We start from the raw sequence: 22,050 nt of genomic DNA, 5'->3' as shown, positions 1-22,050 counted from the left end.
GGGTGGCTTACATTTGGAAATGTTTGGCATTGCTTTAATGATAGCAATGCAAACACCTCCAACGGTCAAAAAAGCATTGCAAACACCTCCCATCACTCACATCAGCAAGAGACTCACAAACAGAGACCAATTTTTATTCTTTTTTATTCTTTGCTTTTCCCCATCTTGAATATAAAAATTTAAACCTAGGAATTGACAGCCCATTTTTCCTTTTTGAAAACGTCAACTTAATGCTAGCTATCCAAATGTGATTGGACAAAATTATAAAATAAATTAAATGGGAAAGTTTGAGATGGTCACATGAGAATGAAAGGATGAGAGAGAAACTCATCTGCTTCCTCCTTTCGTCGCAAGAACAGAACCTGAAAAACTTAGAAATTCCATAACACTGCACTCATCCTTTCTCAAGTTTGAAAACAGAAAAAATTGAAATTCCAGACCGCCTAGGCCAACTAGTCGGCCGCCTAGGAAGCCCAAGGTCAGCCCAAGCCGCCTCGGCGCCCGCCTAATTCCTTCCCCGATTTTTCTCCCGATTAGGAGTTAATCCCTGCGGCTGGCCACCGCCCAGCGCCTAGACGCCGCCTAAGCGGCCGCCTAGACCGATTTTTAGAACACTGACCGAGAGAGATGAGCCATTAAGAAAAGAGAAAGAAGGAGGTGAGGGACGACAAGAAGGAAGAAAATATGCTAGGGTTGGCAATAGAAAGAATGGGTTAAGAGAGGAAAAATAGGTCTAGGAAAAATTACCTTAACAATTTATACCATGTTGAAAAGTATTTCTTTGATAATTCATTGACGTGTAAAGTGTACAATATATAAACAAGTCTTTGACTTGTAGTACAATTAATTTTCTTACGAATCAAGGATAATAAATACACAATCAATCAGTTAAGAGAAGGAGAATCCAAATCCGATTCACCTATCCTGACATGAACAAATGATCTCGAGTGCAAATAAATATTACGATTTGTAGTTATGAGCTCATTGTTTTAAAACCCAAACATTCAAACATAGATGTAAACGTTGTTAAGCACTTAAGGTACAACACACTGAACTGAACAAAGGATCTCGAATGCAAATATAAATGCTCATAAGCTCTTTATATTTTAGCTCATTATTTTATAACATCTGCTCTCAAATGTAGCTGTAAGTGTTCTTAAAATTCCAAATATTTTTCACTATTATTTCCAGCAATAATAACAAGTTCAGCTTCAACAAGTGTCTACCCTTAATAAGTATATCCAGAATGGTTGGTAGTTTTGCAGCCTTCACAATCTTTTCCCAATGGATAGGTAATGAAGAACAATAGAAAGTCGTCTAAGCCTGATGCTAAGTAATTTTGGCGAAACTTTGGCAAATACAATGCTAGAGTAGGCTAGTTGTATCTAGCATACGAGTGAAAGGTCAACCTTGTTCTCAACCTCATGTAATGTTTTTTTATACCTTTTTTTTTCCAGACTGAGTCCTCATGGAAATGGGACTGTGAAATGATCAAGTTTAGATATGGCACAGTCGAGTCCTCAGTAAACTGAAACTGCCAAGGATCAGAATAAGCTTTCATTAGATGTGAATTATTCTAAGGATAAGATATCATTCTCGGTCAGATAAGAATGAGTCAATCGCATAAAAGGGGTAAGTTCAAAATCCTTGTTGGAATCAAAGATGCGGGGGCTGAATAAGGATGAAGTATTGGCAAAGAATAAAAGAAGAGATTCTAGATCTTAGTCGATGACACCTGTCATGCTGAAGATAGCTAGTATGATTGCTGATAGGATTACTTAGCATAGAGGTTCCGTTATGCCCCTAGTGCCGAAGTCTGTGCCAAGACGTTTGTTAGGATCTAAGTCTGGTTCATCTTTGGAGAGGCTTGCTACTATGAAGAGTGATAAGGTGGACCGTGTTGCTAAAATGGCACCATGGCCTACTCTTCTTGTTGCTGAGACTAGTTCGCCTGCTGAGAAAGATAAGATTGCTCGCTTAGGCAGTTGTGAGAAATCCACCAAGCTTATTACTAGATAGGCTGCTGAGATCGGTACGTTTTTTAAGCCATATCTGCTCGAAGATATGGACGTGTGTGACAACCTTGTTAATGGCGTTAGAGAGGTTGTTTGCCTAAGTTCATTTCCAAAGCATACAACTCAATATAGGAGGACTACTCTACTTGCCATGGTGCAAAAAAACGACGATAATGTAATGGGAGGTCACGCATGGTACTTCCTTATATTGTAGGCTGATCTTGTATGGACCTTCCCAGATGGGATCCATCTTTTTGGAGCTTTCTCTAGGTATTGTGCCATCTGCAGGTTGTTTTCTGTGTACTCCCCAGTAGTTTGGCTGGTGATTAGCTGGGAATTGGAATGAATTGCAAGTTTTTTCACCTTAAGTCTTTTGTCATTTGGAGGCTTGCTAGTAAAGCTCCGTCCTTTACTTCGTTGTTGGATGCTTTGAAGCTTAGAGTGATTGCTTGTTCAAGCATCGAACCGTCTAGGGTGACAAGGACCACGCCTGCTCCCAAGCTTTTGTAGTTAGATGCGTCATCGATGTGCAAATGCCAGAAGTCTCCATCGGGTGAGGCATACATGGCTAGGGTGTGCTCGGTTGCCTCCAGGGTGTTGTTGGGTCACTCTATTGCATCGTCTAGGCCAGGAGTGAATTTTGCTATGAAGTTAGCTAAGGCTTGGGCTTTTATCGCTGTGTGGGGTCAGAAAAATAAGCCTTATAGGCCAAGTTCCAACACCCATTTCATTACTCATTGAGAGTCACCTGGACCATGTAGGATAGATTTGAGATAATTTTTTAGGTCTTGGAAAGCTCTTTCGCACTCATTAGCCTATTTGTCTCATTGTTCCCTCTTGATTGCTTTGAAAAAAGGTACGCGTCAATCAATGGACCGCAAGAGGAAGCGGTTGAGAACGGCTACTCGTCCGGTCAAGCTTTGGATCTTTTTCAAGGTAATTGAATACTACATCTCTAGGATTGCTCGGATCTACTTAGGATGTGATTTGGTTCCTCGTTGGGTTACTAGGTATCCTAAGAATCTGCATGAAGATACTCCTAATATACATTTGGCATGATTAAGCTTCATCTTGTACTTTCTAAAGATGTCAAAAGTTTCCGTCAAGTTGCCAATGTAGTTTAATCGCTGATTGCACTTCACCATGATGTCGTCGACGTAGACCTCCATGGTTACTCCAATTTGGTTCTTGAATATCATGTTTACCAGTTGTTGGTAAGTAGGTCCCACGTTCTTGAGGCCAAAAGGCATGACATTGTAGCAATAGGTGCCTCGTTCGATCATGAACACGATTTTATCCTTGTTAGGCTTGTGCATGGCTATTTGGTTTATAGCGGAAGTATGCATCCAAGAAACTGAGCAACTGGTTCTTGGAAGTTGAATTTACTAGTAGATTGATTTAAGGAATTGGATAAGGATCATTCGGGCATGCTTTGTTAAGGTCGATGTAGTCTATGCAAACCCTCTATTTTCCCTTCTATTTCTTTATTACTAGCATGACATTGGCTAGCCAAGTTTAGTGTGCTACCTCTTCTATGAATCCGGCTTCTAGTAGCTTGCCGATTTCCGCCTTAGTGATCGCCACTCGTTCAGGTGCGAAATGTCTTATCTTTTGGATCACCAGTTTGGCAGCGGGGTCGACATGTAACTTGTGGTAAGCTATCTTGGGGTTAATGTAGGGCATATCAGAAGGTGAGCATGTGAAGATGTCATAATTTTCCCTAATGAAAGCCTTGAGTTCCTCATTTTCCTTCAGGCTTAGAAATGAGCCGATTCTAGCAGTTTTCTTCGGCTGCTGAGGATCAAGAATGATGTGCTTGGCGTCATCTTCGGGGTTTACATCCCGTTTCATCTGCTAGCGCCTTGATTTGGACACCATCTTCTTGATACATTTACTATGATTGTTATTTGGTAGCTTCATCGTCATTTTGGACTTTGGTAGCCTCTATGAGGGTAAAGGTCTTTTTCTTTGACTCCTTCAGTATTTGGACAGTGCATCGTCGCGATGTGGCATGGTCGCGATTTTTTTTATACTTGACAAAGGTTTCAACATCCAGCTTGATCTCATTATAGGGAGATAGGTTGCTTACTATCGTGAACATCTACTTTGAGATGACTGGCGATGTTTTCACGTCAAGTGTAATGTTGCCGATGGCAGCCGAGGTATGTCCGTTGAATCCGGTGAGTACCTTCGCTTAGCGTATGATCATGCTTTCTAGGCTTATCTTCTAAATAATTAAGAAATGAAGTAGGTTAATTGCACTTTCGTTGTCCACCATCATTCTGTTGACTATAGAGTGGGCTAGTTGGAACGATACCACTAGTGTATCGTCATGTGGGAAGTCAATGCCTTCGGCATCTTGCTCGGTGAAGCCAATGATGGGTCCAGGTTGGGTGACTAATAGAGCTTCCTGAATCTTTCTTTTCTTGGAGTTGTTGGTAGACCCCAAGTGCTCGGATTCGGCGAAGATGCCATTGATTCGAATTATCTTGGTTGGCGACTCTTCGTCGGCGTCTGCATTCCTTCTAGGCTGCAACTGACTTGTCCAAGTATATGTCAACCTTGCCTTCTTTCACCAACTTCTCTAGATAGTTCCTCCAAGTGTAGCAGTCATCGGTTGTGTGACCTAGACCTCGATGGAATGCGCAGTACTTGGTGTGGTCCAACTTGGAGGTATCTCCCTTTGATTTCTTCGGCAGTTTGAATCATGGTTCTCTCTTGATGTCGTGGAGGATTTGGTGGATCGAGATCAAGAACTTAGAGTAGTTCTTGGGCTTCAGACTTCTTTTAGTCAGGGATCGGTCCCTACGATTGGCCTCCTACTTGCTTTTATTGTTGTACTGCTTCTCATCCTCCTTGTTTTAAGCTACTGCTGATTTTTTTAGAAGCTACTCGGGTGCCTTGTCTGCTCACCAAGCCTCGTCCCAAAGTGCATACTTCTCTGCCAGAGCGAATAAGTCTACCAGAGTTAGATCTTCTTTCATGATCAATTTTCCGAATAGCAGGTGGTATGCTGGTAGTCCTTTTTGAAAAGCTACACTAGCTATTGAGTCGTAGCATCGGACTATCTTTGCCTTCTCTGCTTTGACCCTCTTCACATAGTTGCGGAGCGACTCCTTAGGGTTCTTCTTGACGTTGAACAAGTGGTCAGACTTCTTCTTAATCGAGCGATATGATGAATACTCCTTGGTGAAAACCAAAGAAAGCTCATCGAAACTCTAGATGGATTGTCGGGCAAGGTTTGGAGCCAATCTTGCACCTTACCTTGTAAAGTGGTGGCAAATATCTTATACATAAGAGCGTCGTTGTTCCGATAAAGGATCATTGCGCTTTGGTAGTGCTTTAGGTGCCTCTCCAGGTCTCCATCTCCTTTGAAGGATGTGAAATGTGCCATGTTGAATTTGCGTGGAGGCTCTGCCTACTCGATCTCGTCCATGAAGGGTGACCTACTTATGTTGGTCATGGCCTATAGCAGTGCCTCGTTAATGACCTTGTTTCGTTGGAAATCGAGCAATCGCTCGATCAAGAGCCTCTCTACTTCTTCTTGAATTTGCCTTTGTTGGGGTAGCAAAGCTTCCGGTTGCCCCTAGTCGTGATCTGCTGGTCTAGGCTGCTCTTCCATATGTTCGGCTTGTCTATACCGCAGCTGGGGTGCATGTGGTACGTTCCTAGCAGGTGAGCGAATTACTCACAGGCTACCAGTTGAACTTGAGTCGGATTGAGTGACTGCGTCTCTCCGTCCATCATGCTGCCTACTCCGATGTGAGGTGGAGGAAGCTCCTTGCAAGCCCAGTCGCAAACGAACACTTCACCTGGAAGGTTGCTCATGTTGATTATTGGAGTCCAGTCGCGAACGAACACTTCACCTGGAAGGTTGCTCATGTTAATTATTGGAGTATGGCCCCAACCGTATAGATTTCCTTGTTCCTTTCCCCGTTGAGAGTACTTGATTTGTTTGCTAATATATTAACCCTAAAATAGGGATGGTCAAGGAACTAACTGGTGGATATAAAATCAAGCATCATTTGAATGGGCTCGACAAGGATCTAATTGAGATTGACTTTACTCCTCCTTTCAGGTCTGTAAACTATATTTTGGTCATGAATATTACAGCTTAAACGTATGTTAAGAAACTTATTTGGTGGTTTTAACTGTAACTACTGCAGAAGGATCAACATGGTTGAGGAATTAAATAAGATTGGAGGTCTCAACATAAATCCAGAGGATCTCTCCAGTGCGGAAGCTAACCAATATCTTAAGGATGTGTGCAAGAAGTTTGATATCAAATGTTCCCCTCCTGAAACAACAACTCGTTTGTTAGACAAGGTAACTCATTTTCTTCTTCCTCCCATATATTCTTTAAAATCAAGTACATGAATCAGGAGACTATCTCTGGTTTTATGTGGTGGCGGGGAATGACGTTACACTCAATGCAATGTTATGCTTTTCTCAAATTTCTAAATGTCTTTACGTTTTCTTTCCCTTTGTCAGTTAAGAAAAAACCTAGTCAGTTAAGAAAAAATGACTCGTGCATCTGTTTTTACTTTTTGGTTCTTTTGCAGCTTGTGGGGCACTTGTTGGAAGAGACGTGTGTAAATCCTGCGTTCATCATTAACCATCCTGAGATAATGAGTCCTTTAGCAAAGTGGCACCGATCGAAACGTGGCCTGACTGAACGTTTTGAATTGTTTATCAACAAGCATGAAGTATGCCTACCAACTTGAGGATTTGAATGATTTCTTTATTGGCTACCTTTTTCTTTGTCATTAAGCCTGTTTACGATTTTCATTTGCTTTCCAGCTTGCCAATGCATACACAAAATTGAATGATCCTGTGGTACAACGCCAACGATTTGCTGATCAACTCAAGGTATCACTTAATTGTTTAGTTATGGTACCTTATTAAACAATTTTTGCAGAAATCTAATGATATATGGTTTTGGGTTCACGACCGACAATCAGGTGATGATGAAGCAATGGTTTTGGACGAATTATAGAGCTGTTGAGTACGGGTTACCTCCAACTGGTGGTTGGGGTTTGCTCATTGATCGACTCTGTATGTGGCTAACTGATTCACAAAATATTAAGGTTTATCTCTCTCTCTCTCTCGTATTTGTTTCGTGTGAGCTGTTTCTCACTGTCTATTGTTTGTGGTTGGATAGGAAGTTCTACTCTTCCTGGCTATGAAACCACAGGATGAGCCTTCTGCTAAAGGTACTAACTTCTTTTGGAATAACTTTCCTCGAACGTGACCAATAAATTTCCGAAGTGCCAAATTTGTATGTCTCTGTTGTGGTATTTTCTTTTGAATAAGGATCTGTTACAACTGAAAAGAAAGTCTCTCACCGTCTGTTGGTTTGGTTTCATTAAAAAATTTGTAGTGAAAAATTGGTAAAGTCTTTGAAGGATAACAAATTGGTAGTGAAAAAATTTGGAATAAAATTTATTAAAAAATAAATTGAGAGACAAATTCATACCTTTAATTTTCTTCCAATTCCGTCACAAACCTACAACAAAATTACTTAATTCCACAATTAAACAAAAAATTTAACAAATAAAAAAAAGGAACTTTAACGAAAAGCACCCGGTACTGTTCACTTTAACGAAAAACCACATTTTTACACTAAAAAGTCAATCCTGGTACTATTCACTTTACCCTTTATTTTGTCCTTATCATTAAAACTCAAAGTTTTCAAGCCATTTTCATTAGTTTTCCAGTAAAAAAAACCTTAAATCAATTGGGGGAGGGATGATGAGAGATGGGTGATGAGTTGGGTATGAGATGGTTGTGAGTGAGAGAGAGAGAGAGGGAGAGAGAGAGTAGAAATATGGCAGAGAAGAAGAGTGTTGTTGGGGAAAGAAAGAAGAAAGGAGAAGCAGAATGAAAAGGAAGGCCACGTGGCCTGTTTTAAGGCTGGTTTGGTGTTGATGTGTTTTGAAAAAAAAACTGATTCTGCTGTGCTGTGAGAATAAGCTCATTTTTTATGCTGTTTTTAAGTATTTACCAAACACCTTTTTGAGCTCATCTTTTTTTTATACCCACTTTTTATAAAAGCATATCAGTACCAAACACCTTTTTGAAAAAAAAAACAAAATTACTTAATTACACAATTAAACAAAAAATTTAACAAATAAAAAAACCTTAAATTAATTGGGAGAGGGATGATGTGAGATGGGTGATGAGTTGGGTATGAGATGGTTGTGAGTGAAAGAGAGAGAGAGAGAGAGTAGAAATATGGCAGAGAAGAAGAGAGTTGTTGGGGAAAGAAAGAAGAAAGGAGAAGCATAATGAAAAGGAAGGCCACGTGGCCTGTTTTATGGCTGGTTTGGTATTGCTGTGTTTTGAAAAGAAAAAAAAACTGATTCTGCTGTGCTGTGAGAATAAGCTCATTTTTTTATGCTATTTTTAAGTATTTACCAAACACCTTTTTGAGCTTAGCTTTTTTTTGTACCCACTTTTATAAAAGCACATCAGTACCAAACCAATACTTAATGAATTGGGTTTGCTCGACGAATTGGTTCATTTGGTAACCTCACCTATGTCGTCAAGCAAAGAATCGTCGTCGGGCAAACACACAAAAAATGGTCACAAAAAAAAAAGATGGTTAGTTTTAGGACAAGTCATTGTGGATCTATACCTGACGACTCGTATACATTGCCTGATGGAACGGTTTGTCGGGCAAAGTCATTTTATCCTACGAATTTGTTCTTCTATCGGTCAAAAGGTGGCATAATACTCACCAATTTTTCCCTTGGCGCTAAAGCTTTGTCTGACGAAGAATAGTTTGCTCGTCGAAATGTTTCATCACCTAAGGTCTTTGAAAAAAAATAAAAACATTAACCACTTTTGCCCAACCAAATTTTTTTTGTTTGTCGAGTAAAGTTACTTTGCCCCACGACATTTCGTCAGACAAATAATTTTTAGTAATGATATATAAGTTGTCAAAATAGTTTATATAGCACATGTATACCATTATTGCAGCGTTATGTACCAGTTATAGAATTTCATACGAATAAAAGCTTACACATGACATTACATGATTGACACGAAACGCTACAATGACATTGTACTCATGTATATAAGTCCTTATGCGTAGGTGCTCACAAACAAAATGAAGATATACAAAATTGTTGGAGTACTAGTTCTATGTCCAACGCCTAATAGGTTTTCACAGTTAATTAAAAAAATTCTTAGAATGCAAGTAAGGTTAGAATTGACTAGACATTAGTGTCTTAACCCTAATGACATTATGATAGGAAGACTGCTAAATACAAGACTAAAGTCTCTACACGCACCATGAAATATAACTTAGAATATCGCCCCATTAAATTCAGTGCTACCGAGCGGTGAATGCGCATAACAACTTGGCCAATTAACATGTTTTCAAGACTATAATTTGTTTTGCATCTTCTAAGCAGCCTGCACTAGTTTGAGCAGAATAGGAATTCCTATCCGGATGAGGATCCTAGGGATCAGTTTAACTTCATCATATCCGTTCATAAGTCATTTTGCGGCTAGAAATTATTTTGAATTTTTTATTTAAAATTGAACATAAACAATGCCCAACAAAAAGTAGTTGCACTGTAACAGCCCTTCCCTAAAAATTATGGTTTTTATAATTTTAATACGTGAAATGACGGAAATGCCCTATGGGCAAAGCGCGATTTTTCAAGGACGTGTGTGATTCTCGTATTTTGACATATTCGGATAAGGTTCGATCTTACGGATGCGTAGGCACGGGTAGAAGTGATTGTGGAGTTACGGTTAAAGTTTTATTGAGTTACGAACCCGAAGGTATTTGGAATGAAGTATTATTTTAATTATTTTTACACTATGTTTTTATTATTAATACAAAGTGAAATATATGCATGGTGGGGGTGTGTGTGTGGGAGAAAAAGGGAGGAAGGAAGGGCTGCCTGATGGCAGCAAAGGAGTGGAGAAAATGGAAGAAAAGGGGGAAACCAATCGAGGAAAGAGAGTGGAGAAAGGAGGACCAATGGGAAAGAGAGCAGGAGGAAAGGAGAGAAAAAGAAAATGAGGGAACCCAAATGGGTCTTCCTTGACCCGTGCAACCCGTTTCCTCAAACCAGCGGCTCCTCGCCGTTTCTCGTCCAATTTTCTGACAAATTGGACCTATAAATTGCTCCCAATCATCACCTTGGCCCTTTCTCTTCTTGTTCCACCGTTGGATCGTCACCAAACTTTAATATGTTTTAGTACGTAATATTTGAGGACCATTGGAACTTATGGATCGGGAATCCAATATACGGATTTTCCCGAATTGAATTTGTAAGTTTATGAAATAAAAGGTTAACCGCTACTTAGTTTTGGCAATTAGCGGAGATCCGACCGTTGGATCGTAATGGGACTTTAGGATGTTGTTCTAGAGGTATAATGTGGGTCTTTGGAAGCAACAGATCGGAAATCCGTGATGCAGATCTTCCAAATTGAATTACGTAAGGATTTATTTTATGTAAATTGTGTATTTTATCGGTACGAACTCTGAGATGTGATTTGATAATTGGTCATAGGCGACGATGGTTCGTGATGTCTCGATATGCGTGCTAGGGAGTCGTAGCGCAGACCTCAGGTAAGTGGGTCTTTTCCTTTTTTATCGTATATTATATATATGTGATTGGCAATTCCACAACGTTTATAAATTGCTTATTGCATATAATTACTATGAATGCCTTGAAGTACTTATGTGAACTATGAATGGCTTGATCCCTGTTTATGGTACGTAGGCAGTCTAACGAGACATTAGATGCAGCCATACAATATTTGAAACAAAAACCTTGTTTGGGAATTGAACAATGTGAAGGAAATTGGTGAAAAATATGAGATTTAACCTTATGTTTTTAGTGATTGGATGTTGGTCAAAAATCAATGTGGAAGGAATCAAGAAACTAAAATAAGGAAACGTAAGTAATGATAGTTAATTAAACTGGTGTTTAGCTGGACTTATCTCTGATAATTATTTCCGAAAATAAATAATTCGAGAGTAGGGCGTTATAGATTGTGCATTTTACGCCAAATTATATATATATATGTATGTATGTATGTATTGGAAAAATACTATGATATGGTTGAGTTTTAGATTTGCATTATGGCATATCCATGTGTATACTACCTGCACAAAATTATTGCGAATGCTTTGAAGTGCGAAGATGAACGCGAAACACACAAGTAAGTTCAGGTGAGTTATGGTATTAGTTGAAATGATTGAGTTATGGGATGATCACATTATGTTTTAGGAAACTTCGACATTGTTGTACAAGTTTCCCATGAGTTGTATATGTCACATGAGATGCATTTAGAGCTCACAAACCTGCACCCCGGTGTTAGTGCTCCCGCCCATGGCCAGGGCATAGTCCTTCACGTGATGTTCACGTCCCGCACCTTACGCTCACCTTGGATCAAAGGTAGGTGCACATGCCTATCGTACAGACCACTATAGGTGGTTCCGACTCGTAGGTGACCCGCGATTATTCGCACAGTCTTCACGTGATCGTAGCACTTGAGCGTACTTATTTACACCCAGTCCTGTCGTACAGACCACTATAGGTGGTTTCGACTCGTGTGCAGGGATATATGATGAGCTATGGATAAGTCGTACAAGTCACTATAGGTGACTTCGACTTATGAGCTAGCATATGTGATGAGCTAGCATATGTGATGAGATATGTGATGAGCTAGCATAAGTGATGAAATATGTGATAAGTTAGCATATGTGATGAGATATGGGTAAGTCGTACAGGTCACTATAGGTGACTCCGACTTATGAGTTAACATCGATTGATGAGATATGGGTGCAGTCATATAGGTCATCATAGGTGACTCCGACTTGCATGCTAGTATGAGTTATTAATCACATGATTATTGATATTGCTGATGAGACGCTGTGTTGTGGTATATTTATGATTTTCTACAGGTGTTGTAGCGAGGGGTTATGATGTTTTATATGGTTTCTATTAAAATTTTATTTCCAAGGCCACTCACCCTTGTTTTGTCTTCACCCTCAAGGTTTTATTAGCTGAGCTTTCTTATCGTCAATGATTCATGGTGATTCTTAGTATTGGAGATTATTTTGAGGGTACGATTCTTAATTCACTCTACTGTACTTCTTATGCTCTAACGTCACGTGTGAAGTGGGTTTGTTCCCGCTCACCAGCGCATTCTGGTATTTAGGCACTCTTAAGTTTAAATTTATTCACATTTTTCCTCATCATCATACTTTATGGCTTCGTCACCCTCCAGGTGTCGACCAGCACAGCTCGATTTGGAGTCCTAGTGGACATCCCGGGTCGGGGTGTGTTATGCACGATGTACGATAAACGGCTAACATGAATTGATCCCTAAGACCATCTCCAACCATGGCCTAAAACCTAAAAATATTTAGCCCAAAAAATTTAGGTTTTAGCCCGGAAACAGTTTTTCTCCTCCAACCCTTTTGGTCTAAAATTTTAGCCCATGATTATTAAACAATGAACTTAGGCTAATTTTTTTCTTAAATTAACTGTTTTTTTTTTAAATTATGTAAACTATCATAATTTAATTTTATGAACATTTTAATCTAAAAATATTTAAATTCCGATAAATATTGAAAAATCACTAAATTGACACTTGAAACTCACCAAACTTTTAACTTTCACCAATCGTTCAACTTTCACCAAACTTTCACTTTTCACCAACCGTTCAACTTTCAACAAACTTTCAACTTTCACCAACCATTCAACTTTCATCTTTTATATAAACACAGGTCCAATATCAGTTCTCACACAATCTTTCAACCTTCAATCATCCTCTATATTCACCAATCTTTCAACTTTCAAAGTGTTTTAGTTTCCTAAAAATCCTCAATATCTCACAATGGGTGATAGAAGAAGGAGTAACAGGGCAATGCAAATGGCACAATACCAAGCAAGGCTTGACATTAAGAATGCTGAAATGATCAACACTGAAGCCGAACTTGTAAACTTGCTTATGCAATATGAGCACCATGTCGAATCTAGTCATCGTGGTTCTATCACGGGGCCTTCATTTGTGCAGCGTGATAAAGAAGAGTGTCATAACCGAATGATGAAAGATTATTTCATCGAGCATTCGAGATTTCTTCTTCATGATTTTCGGAGGCTGTTTCGAATGAAGAGAGAGCTTTTTGAAAGCATATTGAACGCAGTTGTCAATCATGACCATTACTTTGCAAGGAAGATAGATGTCATTGACCGACAAAGTCTGTCACCTTATCAGAAGCTCACTTCTGCATTTCGGATGCTAGTTAATGGATGCTCTGCAAACTCTACTGATGAGTATTGCCAACTTGCGAAAATTACTGCTATTGAGAACCTAAAGCGCTCATGTCAGGCAATTTAAGCCATATATGGAGCCACATACATCCGCAAGCCAAATTGTGGTGACTTAAAGAAGCTTCAACGCAAGGCAAACAAAAGAGGCTTCCCTGGCATGATAGGAAGTCTCGATTGTATGCATTGGGAGTGGAAGAATTATCTTACTGCTTGGGCTGGCCAATTCAAGGGCCATCATAACAAGCCAACCATTGTGCTTCTTACAACACATGGATTTGGCATGCATTCTTCAACGCTTCAAGATCAAACAACTATATCAATGTTCTTTGGTCTTCACCTCTGTTCGATGATGTTGTCAATGGATAGGCACCAAAATTTCGGTACAAGGTCAATGGTAATAGGTATAAGCTAGGTTACTACCTAACTAGTGGTATTTATCCTAGTTGGTCTACCTTTGTCAAAAGTTTTTCTCATCCTGATAGTCCAAAGTAGAAATTATTTTCGCAGAGGCAAGAGTCTTACAGGAAGGATGTGGAAAAAGTGTTCAGGATCCTACAAGCTCGATGAGCCATTGTTAGAGGGCCTGCACGACTTCAGCATACCGAAGACCTCCATTCAATGATGATGACGTGCATAATTTTGCACAACATAATTATGGAAGATGAGTACATCGAAATTGAAGAAGATTCGTATGAAGATGTGGACGATGACCAACCAATACATGCGAGAGCTATTGCAAGAGATGTTGAACATCTCGCTGAAACCACATATAAGACCCGACAGGATAGGGTCACATTGACACCTTCATTCGCACCTTCATTGAAATCATTTGAGAGCAGGGCTTCACTATGAAATAATCTTCCCCATTGTTGGTCCGCATCGGTTTCCCACCTCGGACAATCCTTGGGGATGTTCCAAGCATGATGCAACTTAAAAGTTTGATTTTTTGGTGTAGTTCTTGTCTTGTAAATTGCCATTGCTTTGTCACCCTATGCAAAAAATACATAAAAACAATTAGTTGAAAAATACTATTATGTACATGACAAATAAAATATCAACAAAGAAACTCACAACTTCTGAGGCGCCCCTCTACTAGGCATGTCAACCATGCCGCTCTCCAAGCTTCCCTTCCACAAAGTGCACGCTTTGTTGATAATATTCCACCAATCATAAACACCACCAGCTTCCCTTCGACCGACATTCGAGTTTTCATGGAACTTATCAACGATTTTACCTCACAAAACCTTTCTATTTTGATTCATGCCGATGACACCATCTTCGCTAACAAAAATCCATATCAAACATAAAGCAATATCTTCGTCAAAGGTCCAATTATGACCTCTAACATGCTCTTTTGCCATCTTGAAAATTTTGGAAATGAGAAGAAATGGTAGAAAGAAAAACTGGAAGAATTGTAGGAGAAAAGTGAGTTTTGTGTGGATGTTTGAACAAATACATAGGTATTTATTTATAGAGTTTTTGGTTGAATTTTGAGTTAAATATTTTTTTAAATTATTTTAGCCGTTGGATTTAAATTTGGACCGTTAGATCTTCTTTTTTTTACCGTTAGATTTGATTATATTCGATCTAAGCAGTTGGATTCAATAAATATATAAATATAAAACAAACAAACAACAAAATTTGAACGTGGACCATTGGATTAACCAATGGTCCAATTAAACCTGGTCGTTGGATGAAGAAAAGTAGTCGTTGGGCTACGGTGACGCTGACATGCAATGGGGATAGCCCTATGTGGGTGGGCCTTGGCTGAAAAAGTCTGTGGCATGTGCAGCGCGTTGGGAGATTGGGTTTTTGGGTGTGGGCTTCACATCCCACTTTTCACTCTCACCCGTGGGTCCCACTTCAATTTGTGGGCTAAATTGTGACCGGTATTTGGCCTCCTTTTAGGTTTTAGGTTTGGTTTAGGTTTTGGGTTGGGTTGGATTTTTTTTTTTGGGGGGGGGGGTTGGGTTTTAGCCCAGGGTTGGAGTGGGTCTAAAAAGAGGCCAAGGTCACAATTTAGCCCACAAATTGAAGTGAAGCCCACACCCTAAAACCCAATCTCCCAACATGCTGCATGTGCCACAGACTTTTCCAACCAAGGCCCACCCACGTGGGGCTGTCCCCTTTGCGTGTCAGCATCACCGTAGCCCAACGACTACTTTCTTCATCCAACGGCCAGGTTTAATTGGACCGTTGGTTAATCTAACAGTCCACGTTCAAATTTTTTTTGTGTTTGTTTTATATTTATATATTTATTGAATCAACGGCTTAGATTGAATATAATCAACTAACGGTAAAAAAAAAAAATCTAACGGTCCAAATTTAAATCCAACGGCTAAAATAATTTAAAAAATATATATTTAACTCAAAATTCAACCAAAAACTCTATGAATACCTATGTACTTGTTCAAACATCTACACAAAACTCACTTTTCTCCTACAATTCTTCCAATTTTTCTTTCTACCATTTCTTCTCATTTCCAAATTTTTCAAGATGGCAAAAGAGCATGTTATAAGTCGTAATTGGACCTTTGACGAAGATATTGCTTTATGTTTGGCATGGATTTTTGTTAGCGAAGATGGTGCCATCGGCACAAATCAAAATAGAAAGGTTTTGTGGGGTAAATCGTTGATAAGTTCCATGAAAACTCCAACGCCAGTCGAAGGGAAGTTTGGAGAGAGTCATGGTTGACATACTTAGTGGAAGGGGCGCCTCATAAATTGTGAGTTTCTTTGTTGATATTTTATTTGTCATGTACAAAATAGTATTTTGCAAATAATTGTTTTTATGTATTTGTTGCATAGGGCGACAAAGCAATGACAATTTACAAGACAAGAACTACACCAAAAAATCAAGCTTTTAAGTTGCATCATACTTGGAACATCCTCAAGGATTGTCCAGGGTGGGGAACCGATGCGGACCAACAATGGGGAAGATTATTTCATAGTGAAGCCCCGCCCCTAAATGATTTCAATAAAGGTGCCAATGAAGGTGTCGAATAAATGACCCCAACTTCTCCTATTGCAAGGCCCCCGGGAAGAGATAAGCAAAAGGAAGCAAAGAGAAAAGGGAAGTCCCAAGATCCAATGAGTGGACCCATTGCTACCGGAATTGCAAAATTGAGATAAACCCATAACGCTCACCAAGAAGAAGCAGCCTGAATGCGTTTGCAAATGAAGGAAGAAGGGGATAGGGAGCAAGAGAGGTTCGAAATAAATTTGATGATAGAGGACCTCAACAAATACACTCGAGAGAGGAAGAAGTACTTACGTGGTAAGCAAAGGGAAATTTTGCAAAGGGATGCCAGAAGGAGTATATTTCAAGAAGATAATTCATCTCAAGGCTATACCCCAAGTCCAACACTAAGTCTATCACCAAATTAAGATGGTGGATATCATTATTAAGTTTATGTAGTTTATGAATTTTCGATTATATTAAGTTTATGTGGTTTATGTGGTTTATTAATTGTCATTTGTATTAAGTTTATGTACTTTATTATTAATTATTGTTTCTATTAATCTAGAATCCTTCAATAATTATTGTACTTATTATTCCACACTTTGATGTAGAATAGATGCCTTCAGTAATTCCACCTCCATTCAATAATTTATGTAATGTACTACACAAAATACTTTGCACAAGAAGACACTTCAATTTATTACAAGAAAATACCAACATAGTATACTTAAAATTATTACATAAATGCTCAACCAACACATCAACGTTCACTTTCTCGGTGCCATACATGCTCAACCAAATCCTTGCTGAGTGTGTCATGGCCTTGAGGAGGTTGAATTCTATTTAAACGTCTCATATACTCACTCAATGTGACCATATCCTATTGGGTCTCATATGTGGTTTCAGCGAGATATTCAACATCTCTTGCAATAGCTCTCGCATGTGTTGGTTGGTCATCATCCACATCTTCATTTGAATCTTCTTCAATTTCGATGTACTCATCTTCCACAATCATGTTATGCAAAATTATGCACATCATCATGATTGAATGGAGGTCTTCGTTATGCCAAAGTCGTGCAGGCCCTCTAACAATGGCCCATCTAGCTTGTAGGATCCCGAACGTTCTTTCCACATCCTTCCTGTAAGACTCTTGCCTCTGCGAAAATAATTTCTTCTTTGCATTATCGGGATGAGAAAATTTTTTGACAAAGGTAAACCAACTAGGATAAATACCATCAGTTAGATAGTAACCTAGCTCATACCTATTACCATTTACCTTGTACCGAAATTCCAGTGCCCATCCATTGACAACATCATCGAATAGAGGTGAAGACCAGAGAACGTTGATATCGTTGTTTGATCTATAAGGGCCGAAGAATGCATGCCAAATTCATGTGTTGTAAGACGTCATAGCCTCAAGCTTGATGGTTGGCTTGTTATGATGGCCCTTGAATTGGCTAGCCCAAGCAGTAGGACAATTCTTCCATTCACAATGCATACAATCGAGACTTCCTATCATGCTAGGGAAGCCTCTTTTGTCTGCCTTGCGTAAAAGCCTCTTCAAGTTTTCATGATTTGGCTTGCGGAGGTATATGGCTACATATATGGCTTGAATTGCTTAATAAAAGCGGTTCATGTTCACAATAGCAGTACTATCTGCAAGTCAACAATACTCATCAATTGAGTCTGCAGAACACCCGTTAGCTAGATTATGAAATTCAGAAGTGAGCTTCTAATGAGGTTATAGACTTTTTCGGCCGACGACATCTATCTTCCTTGCAAAGTAGTGGTCATGATTGATAACTGCGTTCAATATGCTTTCAAAAAGCTATCTCCTCATCCGAAACCGCCTGCGAAAATCATGAGTAGGAAATCTCAAACGCTCAATGAAACAATCTTTCATCATTCAGTCATGACACTCTTCTCTATCACGCTGCACAAATGAACTTCCCGTGTGTCCGTGACAGAACCACGATGGCTAGATTCGGCATGATGCTCATATTGCATAAGCGAGATTGCAAGTTCAGCTTCGGCGTTGATCATTTCAGCATCCTCAATGTCAAGCCTTGCTTGGTATTGTGTCATCTGCATTGCCCTGTTACATCTTCTTCTATCACCCATTGATGAGACATTGAGGATTTTTAGGAAACAAAAACACTTTGAAAGTTGAAAGATTGGTGAATATAGAGGATGATTGAAGGTTGAAAGATTGTGTGAGAACTGATATTGGACCTATGTTTATATAAAGGATGAAAGTTGAACGGTTGGTGAAAGTTGAAAGTTTGGTAAGTTTTATGTGTCGATTTAGTGATTTTTCAATATTTATCGGAATTTAAATATTTTTAGATTAAAATGTTCATAAAATTAAATTACGATAGTTTACAATATTTTTTTTTTAAAAGTTAATTTAAGAAAAAAATTAGCCTAAGTTCATTCTTTAATAATTTCAGGCTAAAATTTTAGGCCAAAATGGTTGGAGTAGAAAAGTTGTCTTTGGGCTAAAATCTAATTTTTCTGGGCTAAATATATTTAGGTTTTAGGTCGGGTTGGAGATGGTCTTAGGTTTTAGGTTTTAGGTTTGGTTTTGGTTTTGGGTTGGGTTGGATTTTGGAGGAGTGGAAAGGGAAAGTTTGGATTTTAGCCCAAGGTTGGAGTGGGTCTAAGATCCTCACAAAAGGATCCTCATCCAGTTTGAGCCTATGCCGCATAATCATCTTTTTCTCATGCCATGTCGACGTCAAAAACAGAATCTATAAATGTCTAGCAAAAATGACAAGATCTAAAAAGTAGGATACCAAATTTTGTATTGAAAACCCTAAATGATAGGGCAAAGCAAAAGTTGAAAACCCTAATGGCCAATGTGATGAAAGACTTTGGGTTAGGCCGGTAGAAAATTCAGTGGTCACAATCCATATAAAGTCACGAGCGGAATGAAATCAGGTAGATTCACCTCTCAAGTTGTTTCAGTTTTTCAGATGGGACCAATAGTTTGGTCACACTACTCGATTCTCATAGGTGGAGCTGAAAGTGACGTTGCATTGCATGCCAAAATACTTTCTGGCTATTACACCGTCACAAAACATTGTTTTATATATAAATATAATTAACGATTAAGTTTTATGTAAAGATAGAATTTAATGAATTTTTACAATGGTTAATCTTGCATCGTACAACCATTTTTGTATATATGAGTATGAACGGAAGGAGAAGCTTGACCAAGTGAAAAACGAAATGATAAACGAAAATGATGGAAACAGCTGGAATTTCGAAAAGCCATTTAAGATATTAATATGTCCACAGATGCCCAGATAGCAATGTGGACTTGCGGTCGGTTGGCTGTTCATCAACTTTTTATATCTGTTTTTTCTACACTTTTCCTTCAATATCTGTAAGAGAAATTTTATTTGAATCCATATAACTTCTTTCTACACTCAGCTTACTCTCTACACTCATATTAATTTTAATTAAAAAAATTAGTATCTCTTTAAACCCAAATTTACTACCTAAACTATCATCCCAAACTCAATTCAAAATGTAATTTTGTGAAGTTCCTATTGTTTATGGGAATGAAAGCTTTTTGCAATTCAACTTATGTGGACAAGTTGAATAATTCAGTGAAGTTTCTACTTTATGAATCTTCCATATACCTAACTCTTCAATTTCTTGTTTTCTTGAATATCCTTATCCCTGTGATTTTATTTGCATTAGTGTTTTCGTTAATGTAGTACAACAATACGCCCATAGTTGATATTATACAACACAATGGCGTGTAAAAATTAATGGAATTGCTTGAGCAGCAGAAGGTACTTCAAAGGTTGTGTTTTCAAAGAAACTGTGTCTGCGTAAGAAAGAGAGAGACTTGTTCCCATAAATTTTCAAAGAAACTTCACTTTTTCAGCAAAAAGGTATGTCATATTACATTATGTCTTCTCTCAGAAACATATATGAGATTTGACTACCAAAACCTGATGCTAATATGAACCGAATCCACTGACGAACCAAAAACCTATCTTCTAAATTCTAAAAAAAAATTGAAATAAAATGAAAACAAAATTTGCATAAATCGCTTCATACCTTAGTTCGATGATTCAGAACTTTACAATCATTATCCATTGATAAAAAGAGCTTGTTTTTCTTTATAAAAGCTCTTAGGATTTTAGCTGAAATGAACGTAGAATAAACAATGACATATAGTGTGTATGCCGTGTTCTACTTGTATAATGACATATAGTGTATATGCCGTGTTCCAAACACACTAAAAAACCTCTTTTAAGATTGTACGCAAGAGCTGGTGGTCAGATTAAATTCTTGACTTTTAACTCGGTTTTCCTTCTTTTCTTTTTTTTTCGTAGCAGCTCAAATAATGTACTCTTAACAAAATGTAGCTGACTGCAATATGTTCAGAAAAATGAATTTTGGAAAAAAGTTTTGTTCTACCTGTTGCTCAACAGAGTCGGCCAGCGTTGATGGTCGGTTGAAGGTGGCCTGGAATGGTGGTCATTGAAGGAGAATCTCGCCAGAGTTGTTGTTTATATATTGTTCGAGTTGCAAATATATAATAAAATTAAACTACGTTTACATGAATGATTTAGTAGATTTTTTTCATTAATATCTAAACTCAAAATATATGATTTTTTTTATAAAAAAAACAAATATATGATATTTTAGTGAAAACTTTCGAGACTATGGTATAACTCAAACCCCACTCTATAATACTGGCATGTAAAATTACAATTTCAAAGCATATTTTATGTTTGTGCTTCAAGTTGAATGGCACGTTTTGCGATATACATAGATTCTTAATTAGGTATTCGAATGATCATGGTGGTCTTTGAAATTTTGAAGGTTTTGTGCAAAATTTATCTCCTTAACATAATTTTTCAAAAAATAGTTGGAAAATGTATTGATGTTAGAAAGTAATAACTTGAATCAAAATAAATTTTAGGACTTACTGATTGTAAACTTATAAATGTCATTAAATAATAAATAAAAAGAGTTACAAACATAACCTTAACTAAATAATCAAAAGCAATTCAATCTTAAACAATCAAACAAAAAAAAACTTCAAAACTCTACTTTAAAGTTTCACTTGAATATATAGCATTTTATATGATAAAATTGAAAGAAAAAAAAAACGTTTTAAGGTGTTGTTATTAGCACTTCAAATATCTCATTGTGCACTCCAAATTTTTATATTTAGAAAGGAAAAAATTTACACTTGTAACTTGTAAGAAATGCCCAATAAGATTTTAAAATGTTAATAAAAGCAATTTTTTATTATATAGCATTAGTACCTATAAACATTATGACACACCCCAACCGAGGTCAAGACATGTTGGCCGTCACGTGAGGGTGACGTAGACATGTGCACAGTGCGGAAGCGATAAAGATAGCAACTATACGAATAATTAAAAATCAGATTACTAGAGTGCATTACTAAACAGAAAGTGCTAGGAGTTAGTTACAACAGTAAACACTTCTAATCAGAGCATAAAGTCTAGGTGCAGTCCAGTAGGGCAAGTACTAGTTATATAGTACCAGGAATGTCCTACTATTATTTAGATAAGTCAGAACAGCCGACAATCCCGATCCACCAACAGCAAGCTTACTTAGAACATGGAGGGGCACAAAACAGAAAACGTGAGTGGGCAAAAACAAATGTTTTACAAAATCATTTCATTTATCAATATACTAACCACTTGCTGTAAAACATGTATAATTTTCCCAAAATCAAGATATAAGTATATACATGTGTGTATATATATAT

At 38.1% G+C, this 22,050-nt stretch overlaps 2 protein-coding genes across 2 annotated transcripts; both read left to right on the top strand.

Moving 5' to 3' along the window:
* Positions 1 to 5,998: 5,998 nt before the first annotated feature.
* Positions 5,999 to 20,793, top strand: LOC126617070 (lysine--tRNA ligase-like). The gene is made up of 8 exons (XM_050285140.1): positions 5,999 to 6,093; positions 6,182 to 6,341; positions 6,578 to 6,721; positions 6,816 to 6,884; positions 6,977 to 7,102; positions 7,177 to 7,228; positions 10,547 to 10,605; positions 20,639 to 20,793. Exons 1-7 carry the CDS (start codon positions 5,999 to 6,001, stop codon positions 10,561 to 10,563), a joined length of 663 nt encoding a protein of 220 aa, XP_050141097.1. The 3' UTR covers positions 10,564 to 10,605; positions 20,639 to 20,793.
* LOC126617069 (uncharacterized) lies at positions 12,885 to 13,388 on the top strand. Its single transcript, XM_050285138.1, has one exon. The coding sequence runs from the start codon at positions 12,885 to 12,887 to the stop codon at positions 13,386 to 13,388; it is 504 nt and encodes a 167-aa protein (XP_050141095.1).
* Positions 20,794 to 22,050: the final 1,257 nt, after the last annotated feature.

Source organism: Malus sylvestris, chromosome 3 (genome assembly GCF_916048215.2).
Source record: "Malus sylvestris chromosome 3, drMalSylv7.2, whole genome shotgun sequence".
Taxonomy (NCBI): domain Eukaryota; kingdom Viridiplantae; phylum Streptophyta; class Magnoliopsida; order Rosales; family Rosaceae; genus Malus; species Malus sylvestris.
This window is presented reverse-complemented; position numbering and strand designations above follow the sequence as displayed.